Consider the following 16370-nt stretch of genomic DNA (forward strand, 5'->3'; position numbering starts at 1 on the left):
GCGCTAAGCCATGTTTCATACGTGCTCCGCATTTAAAGCGAGATTCTTATAAATCACGAAATCGTATTTACATAGCAATTTTATTGTATATATACATATATATTTTATGTATACATAAGAGAAATATATGTTATCCATAGTTATATATAAAATATAATTTATGTACAGGGTGTAAGCGAATGTAAGTGTCAGATATTCGGGAGACGTATTTTCCAAATCGACCAAACATTACAAAGTTCACGCAAACATGGACCCAGACACGCTAGTTTTTGCTGTAGGAGGAATACCATCGTGAAACAGTGGAATATCTTGATATTCCACTGTTGGTATCTTGAAGCAGTTGACAAAAAATGTTTCAGATAAAAATTACGTGGTAAGGGATAAGTAATGGTAAAAATCAATTATCGCTTTTATTGCGAAGCAGTAAAATATCTTAAAAACGGAGCGATTAATTTTATGTTAAAATCTGCCAGAGTAAAGTGTCAAAAAGATTAGCGGTACAATTTTAATTTACATGAAGGATCCAAGATATTTTTTTTTTTTTTTTTTTTTATAAAATTTATATATTTTACATAATACAATTTGTCTGCTTATTCTGCTTATAAACGTACCAAAGTCGTGCTATCAAAAAATCAGTACTTTGTGGCTTTATTCTGGCATATTTTTTGACATAAAATCAATTGCTCCGTTCAATTTTCGAGACATTCCACCACTGTTTCACGATAAAATCCTTTTCTTAAAGACTAAGCGTTACTAAACACATGTTCATATAAACTTTTTTAATATTTGACTGATGGGAAAATACATCCCTTTAGAATATTTGACATTTATTCGTTTACACCCTCGCTGGATATACATATATATATACGTATATGTACATACAAATTGTAATAGCTGTACTACGTACATTAACTGGAAAGTTTTGTTTTAGCGAACTAAAAGTGTAAAGGATCAAAGTTTTTCAATTTTGAACAAATCCGAGCGGTAAATTGAATATTTAGATTTTATTTCGACGATTCCGAGCGGGCCAATTACTTTGTCGCTCGTGTTTGGTCTGTCACGCGAGAAAGTTTCGGCGCAGCCGGTTTCACGGCAGAAAACGAGCACTTTTTACGCATTGCCACTGACAAGGTCGACCACGCTGGCAGGAGAAAGTGCCCTGCGAAGCTGCGTACGTTTCTGCGCCCGCGTGAAGAAAATGAGACACGCAATACAACGTTAATGGCACGATTCTGCAAAACAGGCTTGTTTCGGGAGAAAAAAAGATTAATCTTTGATAATTGTCTCAGATATTAATTGAAATGTTTTTCAAGAGTTTGGACAGTCTGCTATTTAAAATTCTTAGCCTTGAAAGATAAAAGTGAGTAAAGGCGTATGTCGCGTGCCATTTATTAATCCTTTCACCGTCCTGCAACATCTTATTGCACGAGTTTTATTTCTGGAACCTTCGTGCATCGAATTTATATCTCTTTTTAGAACTTTCTGCATGTTGCTCTCTAAATCTCATGGAGTGAAACGTTGCAAATGCTCAATTTTCACTCTGAAAGAATGAAAATTCAGCTTGTGTAATTTTCGAGTGATTTGTCACTTTAATAAGAGTAAAAAATTTGCTCCTGTAGAGTGAAAATTCACTGCTGCAGCGTGAAAATTGAGCATGTGCAATTTTTCCAGTGATTTGTCACTCTAGTGAAAATAAAAATTTACTCTCGTAGAGTGAAACGTCACTCTAAAAGAGTGAAAATTGAACCCATGCAATTTTTTAAGTAAATTTTTCGCTTACGCAAGATTTAGAGAATATAGGTTGTGTAATATTCCTCAGCTTTTTCGACGAAAATTAGCACGACATAACTTTATTTCAACATATAATCTGTTGTTTTTTTTTTAGAACGTCTGAGTTCACTTGATAAGAAACGGACGCGGTGAAAAGATTACGAAAAGTGCCGAAGTAGCCTATAATTGTAAATTACGTTTCACTTATAGCTAGCACGTAGCTCTTGAGACAGTTTTTGTACGAAGTTAGTTTATTTTTACCTTTTTTTTCTTTTTGCGAGTTGTGCTACTACTCTGCACTGAGCGAGCGTCGCATTTGAGTGCAGATAAAATTAGCGAGAAGCCGAAGAAGTCAATACCATTGTATCTCCCAGAGCCATTCATTAATGTAAAAACTTTGGCTGAAACTCTGCCGAACTTGTAACTAGTGTCCATTAACGTTGTTTGTTTTACAACGCATTTTTAACAAAGCTTTTTATTTATGCATTATTCGAGAAGCTCAAATACTTTTCTATCAATCATTAGAGTTAGATTTATTAATAATATGAGCCGCGAAAAGTTTGTTTAAATGTCACAATGACGCTATTTCAAAATAACGAATAAAAATTAAGGTGACCGAAAACTCGCGCGCTTTCTAATTATCTATAATTAGATTCACGCTGACTTCGTCAACCGACACTTATCAATTACGGAAAAGAAAAACAGCGGCCAGCAGTGTACATTATTCCACCACTGCGATCGGTCGATGCGAAATATTAAACGCGCTGGCGTAGACAAATTTCGGTGACGAGGAGTGTTCGCCGTTTTCTGGCGATTCCAAAGAATAACTGGAGAATTGCGATGATGCTTGGAGATAGCGATGGAATTTGACGTTCCGCTCATGATGGACTCGCAGTGGGAATACGCGGACTACGAACCGAGAAACATTCATATCTACGAGAAGGAATTTCACGATTATGTCGTGTACTATGTGGCGCAAGAGGACTCGCGGCTCTTCTCAGGCAGTTTGCAACGCACTTCAAGTACAGGTACTCGGAAAATGCGGGAAAAGTCGTGGCGGAAAAAATGCGTTTAAATGAGTACGGAGTATTATCCGCGTGCGTTTCTCGTGTCTATCCGCACAAAGTAAAAGCTTCGCCAATCTCGGCTCTTCGTGGCTCAAACATGGCTATTTTGCAAGCAGCCCTTCGGTGTTTGCTTTAATTTCTTTCAACTTTTAAATGTGCAAATTCTTCCCTCTTCACTTCGTTAGCATGTCTGAGGGAAATTATTTACTCTTGAAACATGTGAATAATACATGGTGGTGAACCACTCGCTGTTTGAACACTGCTAATTTTACAAAATCACGTTATAAATAGAAATATTAATGAAATTTACATTATTAATGGAAATAATGATGGTTATGAATCGTTATGAGCTTAATACGTTTTAATTACAGATATTGAAAATTATTGATTTTATTTATTACCCATCACTTGGATAACTAGTGTTAGGCTCGTAACAATGTGATTTATAATTTTTTTATAAAAAAATTGTTTTCGTTACATTTATTAGTTTTAATGTGTTACGAAAAAAAATTTTTATTTTCAAATAAATATATATAGTTTTTTAACATTATTTCCTTGATTAAAACAAATATTTCCTAAGTTTAAAAATAAATTATTTTAACTAACATTTATTTAAAAAAAAATGATTTAATTAGAAGAAATTTTTTTTTCAGTGCAGATATAATTTATTTAAAAAAATAATACAATAGTGTATTTTGATTAATAAATTTAGCTGAAACGATCAGTTTGAGTTAAATAATACATTTTAAATTAACAACTGTTTCTTCAATTCACGGTTAGTGAAAAGTGCTTATATCGGATCTGAGACTTTATAAGAGAAATTCATTGAAGAAGGCGTTCTGGTTTACGTATGTTCCGCCTCGTGTCGATTGCTTCAATAAATATTAATTAATTTCACACGTGCACCATCTGCGACGTGTGTGAGACGCGATGAAATATGCAAATCTGTTATTAAAGCGTCAAGTCCAAGTGTAGCGCTGTCGTGCCGGCTAAAATAACGTTTCCGCAGTCGTCTCGAGCTTATTGCGCAATAGCGCGAATTGGTCGCCAGTTAAAATTGAGCAAAGTGTCTGAATCATTTATTGAAGGCCACGGAAGAGAAAAACAAACCTTTCAGATTGCTCCTCGCGCGATTCCTCGTTACTCTTGTCACGTTTACTCGCGTAGAATATAATAGAGAAAATCTATTATCCTCTTGGCCGACTGTTGTAGAAAATAATAGGAAACACGACCGTTCAATTAAGATACATGAGTAATTCGACATTGGCGCTTTTAATAGTTCTTGTAATTATATATATATATATATATATATATATTACAATTATATATACGGAATTATCAAAATGCAATAATTTACGAAATATTTGATACTTTATTTTTGCATATTTTAGTACAAAATATAAAATATCTCGTAAATTATTTATTTTTCGATAACTCTATTTTGATATTTTTATACGCAGAATAATTAGAAGAGTCTTGTGCAAAAAATTACATAATTCTATTTAAAAAATGACGATGGTCTTTATGAAACCTCGAAAAATCTGCTTTTTTAAAAATTTATTTTATCATTTGTCCTCCTTAAAACCTTGCAAATTTTGCTCAAATTACTTTTTCGCATTTTCTCTCCCAGATATTTGTCTACGACATTTAAAGTAGAACACTGCATATATATTTACCTACTCGCGCGTGAAATAATTAAAACCATTCGGGTTTAGTTTTTAAAATATTATTCTAATTTAATATTCTGACTAATACTCAAGGCTTTATATACATATCTTAATTTTAGAAAGACAACATTATAATAATGTTTATCGATCGATTCACTATATTAATAGTATTGATTTTACATGGTTGCATTAGCGTTACATTTAGAGAATGGTGATTATTTTTAATTAAATCGGGAAATCTGTGTATAGTTAATACGATAAATATATTTTAGAGAAAATATTCTAGTCTCGCTTATTTTTGCAAGACGGATTCTTAGATCAATATCGCAACCGCCGTGCCTCGTGGCATCTCAATCTCTCGTCCATCTTCTGAAGTAAGATTCTCGCGATGTTCCCTCCGTCCGCGATCGAAGGAATGTTTATCTTTAAATTGACAATGATTAACCGCGCTTGTCTTGCGTGCAGCAGGTTCAACCCCCGGAATGACTTTTGTGTTCAGCCGTCACGTGTTTGCTGCTTCGTTTATTAGTCGAGTCGCAATCGCCACGGTGCAGCTGACTGCACTGACGATGAGTAATGCAGTTGGGTAGGCGGACTGCAGAAATTAAATTTCTAACCGTTACTTATCTCCGCGAATATTTAACGTCTCGGCTACTTTTTCTTTCTTAAGACTGTAGCTCGATATCGACTTTGTCTCGCGAAGACTCAATGAAGATTCAACGTTGTTCTTATCGAGGAAATACTATACTTAGGATAACAGCTCTATATATCTCTTTCACGCTATAAAATGATATACACTTTTTGCTGAAGCAAAATGTGTTTCTACCCCTTACATTCTACAACTAAATTTTAAAATAGATGTACACACACACATTTTTTTATTGTGTAGCTATTTTAATAGAGGTTATATATAGTGTGTTAACAATATTATCTCTCGCGCGCACGATTTATCTAAAAATTATCAGAGTTTATTGAAAAAAAAAAGATAGATGTAAACGCGCAATATTTTTCCTTTGATATCTCTGTGGACTCAATACTCCGAAGTAGACGCGAGCAATCTGAATTACGACTTTTTACAAAGTCATTTTTACAAATAGATTAAATATAATCATGAAATATTTATGTTACATAGATGTCTGCGCAGTAATCTTGGACGAGTCAAGATAAAATATATTACATACAGAGATGCTTTATTTATTAATACGTCGATGAAGAAATTGACACGACTGCAAATCAGGGTTTTTTTTCTGCGCAGATTCCGATAACGAGAGCAAAGATGGCTCCACGACACAGGAGAAGAAGCACGGCCGTGTCTCGCAGCCCATCAACACCATTGCCTACATGGTAAGTGTGTCTGTATGCATAGTAAACGCCCTAATTGAGCGCATATCAAGCTCTGGTACACTCGGCGATGCTCTTGCACGATTCCAATGGACAACCAAGTGTCGGGACAAGACGATTAGGTGCCAAGGAGAGCGAATGTAACCTTTGCTCGAATGCATAAATATCCGTTATCCTTCCCAGTCACTACACTTAGCTTAACATAACTGTTTCTTCGCCGCCACTTGTAAGATATATAGATGCTGTAGAATTTACAGAATCATATTTCGAGACTCCGCGATTACAAAGATTTATTGTAGAAATTTTTTAAATAAAAATTTGTAAGAGAGACGCGATTAAATGCATAATAAGGTCGACGAACCAAGCGCGAGGGAAGATTGTGGAATGGAAAAGGTTGCGTAGCAGCGCATAAATTTTTCGAAGGACGCAATCCCCGTTATATAAGCTAAAATTTTCTAGCACGGCACTTTTTTGAACCGTTATGTGACTAAAGGTAATCGCGTGATTTTCTCGAAGTTTTTTTACTATAAAACTTGCGATAAATCTATATTATTCAGTTCGAAGAAACAGTTTTTTTTTTCCATACTAAACGTGTGTAAGATCCGCTTCAACAGTACTCGCGCAATTTCGCGTCAAAATCGAACACTGAGAAAAATAATTTTCTTATATAAGCAAGATAAACATGATTAAATGCATTTTGATAAGACCAAACAGAATTTTTTGTTATGTAATAGGACTCGAGATTTTATAATCAGAACATTTGATAAACTTGACTATAATCTGATAATTCTTACAAGTTTTCTGATTCGTTTTTGAACGGACGTACTGGTTGACTTCATCTAAATTTTTAAATAATACAACAATAATACATTAAAAAAAAAGCTATAATAATTAAAACGTTGTTTCAATTAAAATGTTGAATCGCGGATTTTCACTAATATACGTAGTTCATTCAGCTAAATTTTATTTATTCAACTGCATTTGTTATTGTCTTTATTTTTAAATTTTTTACTAATTAATATTACTATTGTATTAACAAAATATTTCCGATTAAACTGATGCTGTTGATTCAATAGCATTTTTTTCGAGTTTTGTAAGTACAACCATAATTTCTTTTCTTTAAAAAATTGTCTAGAATAAATGATTAGCAAATATTATGCTTAAAAAATCTAAATAATAGAGATAGAATTAATATCCGAACTGTTTGTGAAAAAAATTTTCTGAAGCACCTATTTATGTTAAGGCCAATACACTTATAAAATTTGACTGTATAATTGGCAATAAGAGCTAAATTTTGTAGGAGGTATTGCTATAATAAAATGTTGCTATAAATTTTATATGTGACAAACAATATGTTAACTTTAGATAAATAAAAAATAGATGATAAATTCTTGTTACAATACCTAGAAATCTACATCAGCGAAACATTTTTTGAGTGAAGTCTCTTTTTCTAAGAAGTCTCTTTTCAAAGAATTAAATTAAAGAATTGAGAATTGGAAAGAATTTATAGAGGTACAAAATCGTAACGGCGGAATAAGGGTTAGCCGCGTGTACTGGCCTCGGTTATCATCATGCCGCAGTTATCAGCGTGCGCGCGCGTATCTCCCGGCGCGAGACACTTCGGTATGAATTCCAATTACTTCGTTGAAAGCCGACGCTCGCAGACTCTCGTTAGCGAAATAGTTTCTCCCCGATGGGTCGTGTTCGTGGCGAAAGGCCGCGGCGAGTTCGCAAAGACCGCGGACATTCGCTCCCGAAACTTCGGAGACGCGGGACGGTACCCTTGCGCGCATCGCTAGAATTCTAGAGCGGCGCGTATGCAAAGATCGCGGTCTCGGGATGGCACGCGTCTACTGTGCCCAGGTCCGTTGGAACACCTCGTGTCGAATCGATCTGGAATTCTGATCTACGAACCTTTCCATTTCACATTGACGTGTCTGATATTTAGATGCTTCTTTGGCTTTCTCTCGCGCGGAGGAAATAAATTTTAAAAGGCGTTCGACTTCCATTTTAAACAGCCTCGATTATCTCGGTTTTATTTCTCCGTTTAATAATTTAAACGTCACAATTAAAATAATTTAATAATTCATAAATTAAGTTTAATAATTAAAAACAGATCAAAATAATCAAACAATTATAAATTAACAGATAAATAATAAATATGTGTCGTAATCTCGCGACACAAAAATAAAACGTAATTCAAATGGAGGAGAAGTTTCGTGCTTTTTTTTCTTTAAATTTTTGTATTTTTCATCTATCTTTTTTTTTGTTTGCGACATCGGTAATCGTATTACATTTTGCGTTACTCGTCCGTCGTATAACTATAACCATCATAAAGTCGATCACGATCGTCTATTTCGCGCATGTATAGATCTCAAGGGAAATTCTCGATCGTTCAGCGTTCTAGGAAGAACGACATCTTTCTCTTTCCTTCTACCTTCTAACCCTAACTTGTTCCTAATGTGATGCTTGTGAAAGGCTCGCTCCAGGGAACGGAAGACCGCGTGACATTTATCCGACGAGGAAATAGAGTTGTTGCACAAGCTGCATTTCCTGGTTCCCTCCGGAGTTGATAGAGCAAATCGGAAATCTGCGAGAGTCCCGACCGATCTAGCCACCGTATTGCATTGTTTTCTCTTTTTAAAAGCTAAATTTAGAAATTTCGTCTTTTGCTTAGCGATGGATAAACATACAATTATTAATTATTTAGTTATCTTGTTGGGATTGAGATCAAGAATTATTAGCATTTCGACTAAATTTCACGAAAACGTTGTTGATTATCATATATTCAATATAAATAAATAAATAACAAAAAGTAAATAAACTGTACGAATATATTTGTTATCTCGTTTAATTTACTTTTTGATGATTTGATGTAATTCTTTAAGTATAATTAATTGCGTGTTTTATATTAATTATGAAACAAAGTACAAACAAATTGCACTTATTTAAGTTTAATTGAAAATTGATACAAATATGATAATTATTAATAATGAAAAGAATAGAAAATTTTGAAATTGTTAAAAGGACGAATTTAATATCAATCTCTCGCAGATCAATCAATGGTTTTGTCATTGTTTAATCAATTGGAGTTACTAATAAATGGTTTTATTTTTTAAAAGGTTTTTGAGCTCTAAAAAATCTGAAAAAATCTAATATTCTCTTTTTTAACATTTAGAAATTCAATTGTACAATTGTACAATTGATCCGAAATGCTTTTTATTTTTTATTTTATTTATTTTTTATTTTTTTTGTTGTTTTTGTATATGTCCGAATTTGAGACAGAATCGACACAAAATGAGAAAATTCTTTAAATCTCAAATAATTTTGATCTGCAGACGATTAAACAGTTTTTCTTAGGAATTATTTTAAAACGATTATTTTTATGATTATGAACATAATATCGGTCATAAATTTTTACGTATTACTTATTTGTGGCGATCATGGTGTAAGAATTGCATGTCTGCTCTCTGCCAAATGCTCAGATTCAAATCCACCCAGAACATTAGAGATTTTTAATTGCTCACCACCTCTCGGAAGGCAAGGTGAACCACTGAGAGTATCTTTGCTAAATCTGTCACTATAGAGCATGTATAAGCATATATCAAATGGAGATCACAATCAGTAGTCATGAAAGATCGACTTGGTAGAGAAAGATTTTTTTTACGTACAATGTTATATATATATATAACTGTTAAAAATTTATACGGAACGAATTTTACTGCAGCAATTATTCTTTCTAAAAATTTAGCGGGATACAAATCAATAGGTCTATTCTGTAGCTCTTAATGACAATTTCATTATCGCTATAACGCTATTGCGCAGCTTTTTTACCATGTATTATGTCTACGCAACGTCATTATAACGATAACGAAGCTATCGTTAAGAGTTACAGAATGGATCTGTTGAAAATAATTTTATGTTGGGCTATCAAGATAATTATGTAGGTCGTCCAAACATGATAATGTTATTGCCAACTGTTTTGACATTCTAGCAACCAATTAAGTTAAACATCTGATACAATTTTTTTAAATGGTTTAATGTAACTATTTTCAGATCTATATTTCAGTAAAATTGTTCTTTTCATGTACCTTTTAAATAAGAAGGTACAAGAAAAGTGCTTAGTACACGCAAATAAATTATTATACATTCAAGAAATTAGGACCAATGAAATTGGTCAAACATAAAGATGAGAGTGCCATTATTAGTCATACCGTCCGATACCGTTTCAATAATGACTCTCATCTTTGAAAATGGTCCTAATTTCACTTATTATCGTTTATTATACGTCGTCTAAAAAAAGAAGTACTCGTAACATACATTGGTTATTGCGGTAAATATCGTTACGCACGTGTTGGTAATTGAATTGGTAGAACGCTCGTACGGAATATAAGAAGATCCGGGTTCGAATTCTAACTGAGATGTTATTTTTTGCAATAAATTCTTTACAGTATTTTGATGCTTGTTAGTATCAAAGTATTATTAAATTGCTTGTCAATTTAATTGGTAATATTACGCCATCTTTAGTTTGGAACTATGTCTCCAAGCTTGACAAATAATTGACGCGCAATTTGCTTGAACTGGTAATTTTAAAAATTTATACTAAAAATATTATTAGTTATTATCCAGATCTGTTGCTGATCAATAATGGTTTTCTCATTTTTATGTTATTGTGCAAAAATTTTTAAATACATCAAATTTAAAAAGAACAAAGTAATACAAAAATGTATAAAAATAGATTTAAAAAGCAAACAATAGTTTTAAGGAAAGAGTATTAATGTGAGTAATATGTTTACAATGTATTACAATCTTATTATTTAAATCTTTTTTTTTTCTAAATTTAGAGAAAAGGATTCAATACCAATTTCTAAATGTTCTGCTAGCTTTGAATTGATCCAAGATGAGAATAAATGATTTCCAAATGATTTCGAAACGATTTGGATTACACGCGCAACATCAGTGATGCATTTTCACAATTTACGCAATGTTAATCCGCTGATGGGTCATTGTCCCGGTAGCTGCTGACGTTGTCCCGTTTAGCGGCAGTGAAATCACTATGGTCGTAGCGTAATCCCTGTGTCCTAATAATCACGGTGGCTGCAATTCCTGCTCTATTAGAACCCAGCTTATGTCTCCCGTCTCGGTTTCCTTGCACCCCGTTGATCGATTAACGTCTGTAATCTGACAATTTCTCTTATCTTCCTCGTACTGGCGACCTCAATGATGTTCCCTACAATTGTGCACAATTAAGCAACAACAGTTTCCAAGTTCACGCTTATCATTTTATCGGTTTTCAGACGAAGATATCTAAGACGTGTTGACCTAAGCATTAATGTTATCGTAACTTCGAGTTGCATTAACATCAAGAATATTAATGTAAGGAATTATTCGGGAAGAAGTTGTTTAACCTGGCGTTAACTGTGCTACTGTAAAGAGAAATGTGAGAAACGCCTACTGTGAAAAACAATGTTATTTTATTTATTTTTATAATTTCTCTGTGTCTATCATTCTAATAAAAACGAGTCTTGAAGTTTTGACATTTGTTTATCAATAAAAAAACAAATGTAAAAGAAAGATGTTCTAATAATTTCATATTATGAGAACTTGAGTTGTTAAATGAAACCCATCTTAATAATTATGCTAAATGTTTTCATTGTAACAAAACTTAAAGCATTTTGCGTTTCCGTTTAACTTATTAAACTATTTAAGTAAATTTTGTTACATGAAAATTACGCAGTAATTTTTAACATTGAAACTTTTGAATTAAATTATTTTACAATATTCTAAAAACTATCAGAGTAATTTTTGTCAAATTCAATTTTCCAAATTTTGGTAATTGATAGAATTTTAAATACCGTGTTGGAATTTCAGTCAGAAAATATTAAAAATAAATCAGTTTTGATTGAAACAAATAATCCATTTTTATTGACTCATTGACAAAGGTAAATAAACAATTTTACAGTTCTGAAATTTTGATTTTGATTGATGGCAAGACATGTTCAATGTTTAAGATTGTAATTATTGAAAAGATGGTCTTTTTATCGTATTTCGCGAATGTCAGGGCATAAATGTACTGTCGAAAACAAGCTGCATGCCAATCTTTTAGCGTTACGCGGAAGATTGGCGAATTCGAGAGGGGAGAACACATAAAATAGAAAGAACCTCTCTGTCTCAGGAGATCTTTTGTGGTTTGGCAGCATCTCACTCAACGTGAAAACGGAGATGAAGATTATAAAGCCACAGCTAAAAGACATGGAAACTGAGACAATGACCATCGCGCTCGTCTTCTTGCTTTTCGCGGTTTCAGAAAATATCCCTCCGTTGTCCCATCCACCGCCGTTCCTTTTTCTTTAGCTTTAGCTCTTCTTGCTAGCTTCATCACAGCGCTTTTTGTTCCGCTTTAATCGATCTCTCTTTTCCTCCTCTCGCTGTCGCCCACGCGTCTAATCTCCGTCAGAGGAATAGACATTCCCCTTTTTTTTTTGTTCGACCGCACTACTAATGGGACGTGGATGAGAGGAGGAAAGGAGGGGTCTTGAGCTGCTTTCTAATCACTCGGCTAATCTTGATTGTCCTATACTTATCCGGAGTGAAGGCTGTCGGGAACCAATATTGAAGCAATGTCTACATTCCATCTTACATGGTTCAGAAATAATTCATTAAATAGAATATTCTTGACGCGAAACAAGAAAGAAATAATGAAAAGATTTTGAACATTCCGATATGAATATTTAATAATATTTAAATCATAAATAACTGATAAAAAAAATAAAAATTATGAAAGTAAATGATGAGATATTTTTGTTTCGAATAATTTCAAATAAACTTATGTTAATGTAAATAAATTTTGTTATTTTAATAAATTAAAAATTAACGATAATAGAAAAGTATATAATTATAAATATAATACAAATATTGATATAAATGTTGGAATTAAGAAATTACTTAAATTTTAAAACATTTCTGAGAGGTAATAAAAACCAAGCACTTAAAACCGTCTCAGAAAATAATAAAAAAGAACTGCAATGTACATAATACGTATTTAAAAATGTAGACTTGTGGAATGCTTTGACAGTGAACGGCTTAATTGTTTCGAGCGAAGAAGGGCTTTAAAGCCCCAGGAAACTTTACCGGGGAAAAAAAAAAAATGATAATAGCAAAGCAAGATTTCTGTGTCATGGCAACTAATGGAATTACGGGAGCGCTAGGGGTAGCGGCAGACAATGCGCAATTGAAGAGAGGGTTGAAGTGTCGCGGAATAATTAACGAATTTCCCGGCGGGACATAAATCGCGTTTTAAGCGTCGGAAACCCTATTTTCCGCCGATGTTCGTGGAAAATGTCGGGCCCACCGACAGTGAGATTAGCGTCCGTTCGCGTGACGATCTTTTTAATTGAATTATGTCGGCCCTTTCTCGCGGGAAGGCTTTTGTTCAAGGAGAGAGGAGCGACCGCGACAAATCGCTCTGCCGCGCGCAACACCCGAAGCAGCGCACCGCACCCATCGTTACACAGGCACAAGCGGCTGCATACGAATTTGCATAAAAGACACGTCGCAACTGTGCCTCGACAAGACTCTTTTTCCAGGAATTCAATTTTCTATCGTCCGATACATTCGAGCGCGCGCCGTTTCTGTCGGCTTATGTAAATGGGCTAATGGCCCCGTGCCGCGGGCGCTCGTGTACGGGAAAATGCGTACCGCGTAGAAAGCTCAAATGCGCAAGGAGTAACGAAGATTTTGTCGAAGATGCAATTCCCCGGCGCATCGCGTCCGCATCGAGTCGATTTGTGTGCGCTGAGAATGCGTCTCGCAAATACGAATTTGATTCAACCTTTAACTTACGAGGTGGCTCTATTGGATATTGAATCTTTCAACGCTTGTGCACTGGAAAAAAAAGTTTGAAAAAAAATATAACTAAATTTGATAACATTTGCTTATTCAGAAAAATATTTTTGGTTACATTAATCGAATATTTCATTGGCATTATTTCACTAAACATTTGGTAGCTATTATCAAACTTTTTTTTCAAAATTGAAAGAACGATTTTTTTTGGAAATACAGATGAAAATTATTATATTGAATCATTTAAAATAATTACATTGCACTGAAAAAAGGATTTGGTAACATAGAGAATTCAGAAAAGAATTTAAAAAGAATTCAGGGTTATATCATCAATTCTGAATTTATTTTGAGACGCAAAAAGAATTCTTTTTTTTTTAAGTCAGAAAAAGAATTCTTTTTGCATCTCAAAATGAATTCAGAATTGATGATATAAACCTGAATTCTTTTTGAATTCTGTGTGCTATCTGGGAAGTTACCAAAATTGGTAATATAGTTATTACATCCCTTTTTCAGGGCAATGTAATTATTTTAATAATCCAACATAACTATTATTTTCACATCTGTATTTTCAACAAAATTATTTTTTTCATTTCTTTCAGTGCGTACACCACTGTATGCGCCGTCACATACTTTAAATAAGAATAATGCAAGACTGAGTATTATTAGTTTTCATTAGATAAATAGATAAATGAGGGTCCAAACATCAAAAAGATATAACAAAAATGCTTTTAAGATTAATGAGTATCGTTTCGTTAGCCTTTGAAAAATAAGGGTCCAATGGATTCACGACATTAGAAGCGTAACTTTCACCTCGTAAATTAAGAGTTAAAAAAGGAGAGAAGAAATTTAGATTGATTACCACACATTACTCCTAATGCTCCTTGTTTCGTTAGAAACGCCTCAGACCTCTTTGCTTACGGCGAGAAATTAAATTTAAATCATTTTTGCACGATCGCTCTGCTTGGTTCATTTCAACAATCCGATTAAATTAAAAGACTTCGTTGTTTGCATGAGACGCTCAAGGACCGTTGGGACGTGCGAAGAAAGTGATTCCTCTTTGAGGAATTACGTAAATTAAGACGCCTAATGACACGTTTGCCTTCGTAATTACAGGTGGGCGATAGAGACACGCTTACGTCGGTGGCGGCGCGATTCGACACGACGCCGTCCGAGCTGAGCAAATTGAATAGGCTCGGAAGTACTTTCATTTATTCCGGTCAGCAGTTATGGGTGCCGGCGAAAGGAGAAGGACGTCCGGGAGGCGGATCAGCCGCGGATGCGCCCAGCCCTGACCCTTGCCACGATCACGAGTCCCAGGACGACCTACCACCCGAAGAAAAAGGTAATTCTCATCCTTCTATTTGATCCCCTTGAATGCTGACTTCTTCGGTTATTACGGAATGTTTGCTGAAACCGATATCCTCGAGTTCATATTCAACAGAATTACGCCTGTGCAAGTCCTTTCTTCTTGATCCTTTTATTCTGCGAGTAATGGTATAACGATGCGACTTGAGATTCTATAATGATGGATGCAGAATTCCGGAAAGAAGAGAGAAGGTTTTGATCGAACATTTGACGCGCTCGTCTTCCTCGTTAATCTCTAGGGGAAGTGATTTATATTATGTTTGGCGAACAGAGAAACACGGAAATTTGTTTGCATATTATTACGACATTACAGATAGTCTTTAGTATTAATCAACTTTCTAGGAATAGATAGCTAAAACCTTGACTAATAATCCGATCTTATCGTGCTTATCACGCTTATCGTGAAATCCAGCGTTATTGAACGGTTTGCAAAGTAAAGGGAAAGAACATTTTTTACACTGTCTAAAATCTGCTTGCTCTAGAGAGTTGGACATAGTCCAGATGTCGCATATGGTCGTCGAAGGACGACTCGCGCCTTTTTTTTTCTCTCTTCTCTCACCTTCCTTCCCCCATTTACGACTCGACGAGGGCGCGCAATTAAAACGAAGTCTCCGTCCTTATTCCCCGTCGAATTCGTAGCCCGGGGGTCCTGTATCTTGTCTCGCATTATGCTAATGCGCAAGACAGATTTGATACACGCGACGTGGCCATGAATAATGGAGCAGGATCCGCGAAGCAAGCTACGCCCGTCCGGGCGTCATGCGTGATATGCGCTAGATTGGCTCTCGCCTGGTTAAACACACAGAGGAAAGAATTGGGATATTGGATATTATCTGGCTGCGTACAAAGTCGACCGCGCTCGAATGAATATTAATGCGTTACCACATCGCGTTACGCGATTCCCGAGAGATCGATACGGAGCACTATTGTGGCCAGCGCGATTGCCTTTTCGCGTTTATATCGCTCGTCGCCCGCGGCGAACCGCGGGAACTCCCGCGTTTCACCTGGCGATTATCGGTGGAGGCAGGTAGTCGAGGTACTCATCACCACACGTTTGCGCGAGCTAATTAGGATAATTTTTAAAGGCGCGAAAGTACGTCGCGCTTACATCGCTGTCAGAACATTACATTATCCTTATATATTATACTTTTTACATGTTGTCACACTTTTTTTGGAACCGAATTTCGAACACAGATCATTTCGCGAGAGAAAGTTTTAATTAAAAGAATTGTATAATGTGCCAAAAATTGATAAAAAAAATTTATATAAAAAAAAGGAGCTAATGAGAAAAATGATGTAATGTGTTACACCGACAGAG

General features: G+C 34.8%; 1 protein-coding gene across 12 annotated transcripts in view; it reads left to right on the plus strand.

Annotated features, from left to right (window-relative positions):
- The window catches only part of LOC105197934 (TLD domain-containing protein 2), a 162886-nt gene that overhangs the window by 106578 nt on the left and 39938 nt on the right, over positions 1–16370 (plus strand). For 11 of the 12 annotated variants that reach the window (XM_026132185.2, XM_026132183.2, XM_039449840.1 and 8 more), the window contains 2 exons: positions 5760–5848; positions 14801–15029. In XM_026132185.2, the coding sequence (XP_025987970.1) occupies positions 5760–5848; positions 14801–15029 (318 nt within the window). Of the gene's footprint in view, positions 1–570; positions 1172–2422; positions 2799–5759; positions 5849–14800; positions 15030–16370 lie in introns of those variants that run through there. The other variant, XM_026132184.2, reaches the window with a different exon arrangement.

Source organism: Solenopsis invicta, chromosome 1, assembly GCF_016802725.1.
Source record: "Solenopsis invicta isolate M01_SB chromosome 1, UNIL_Sinv_3.0, whole genome shotgun sequence".
NCBI lineage: Eukaryota > Metazoa > Arthropoda > Insecta > Hymenoptera > Formicidae > Solenopsis > Solenopsis invicta.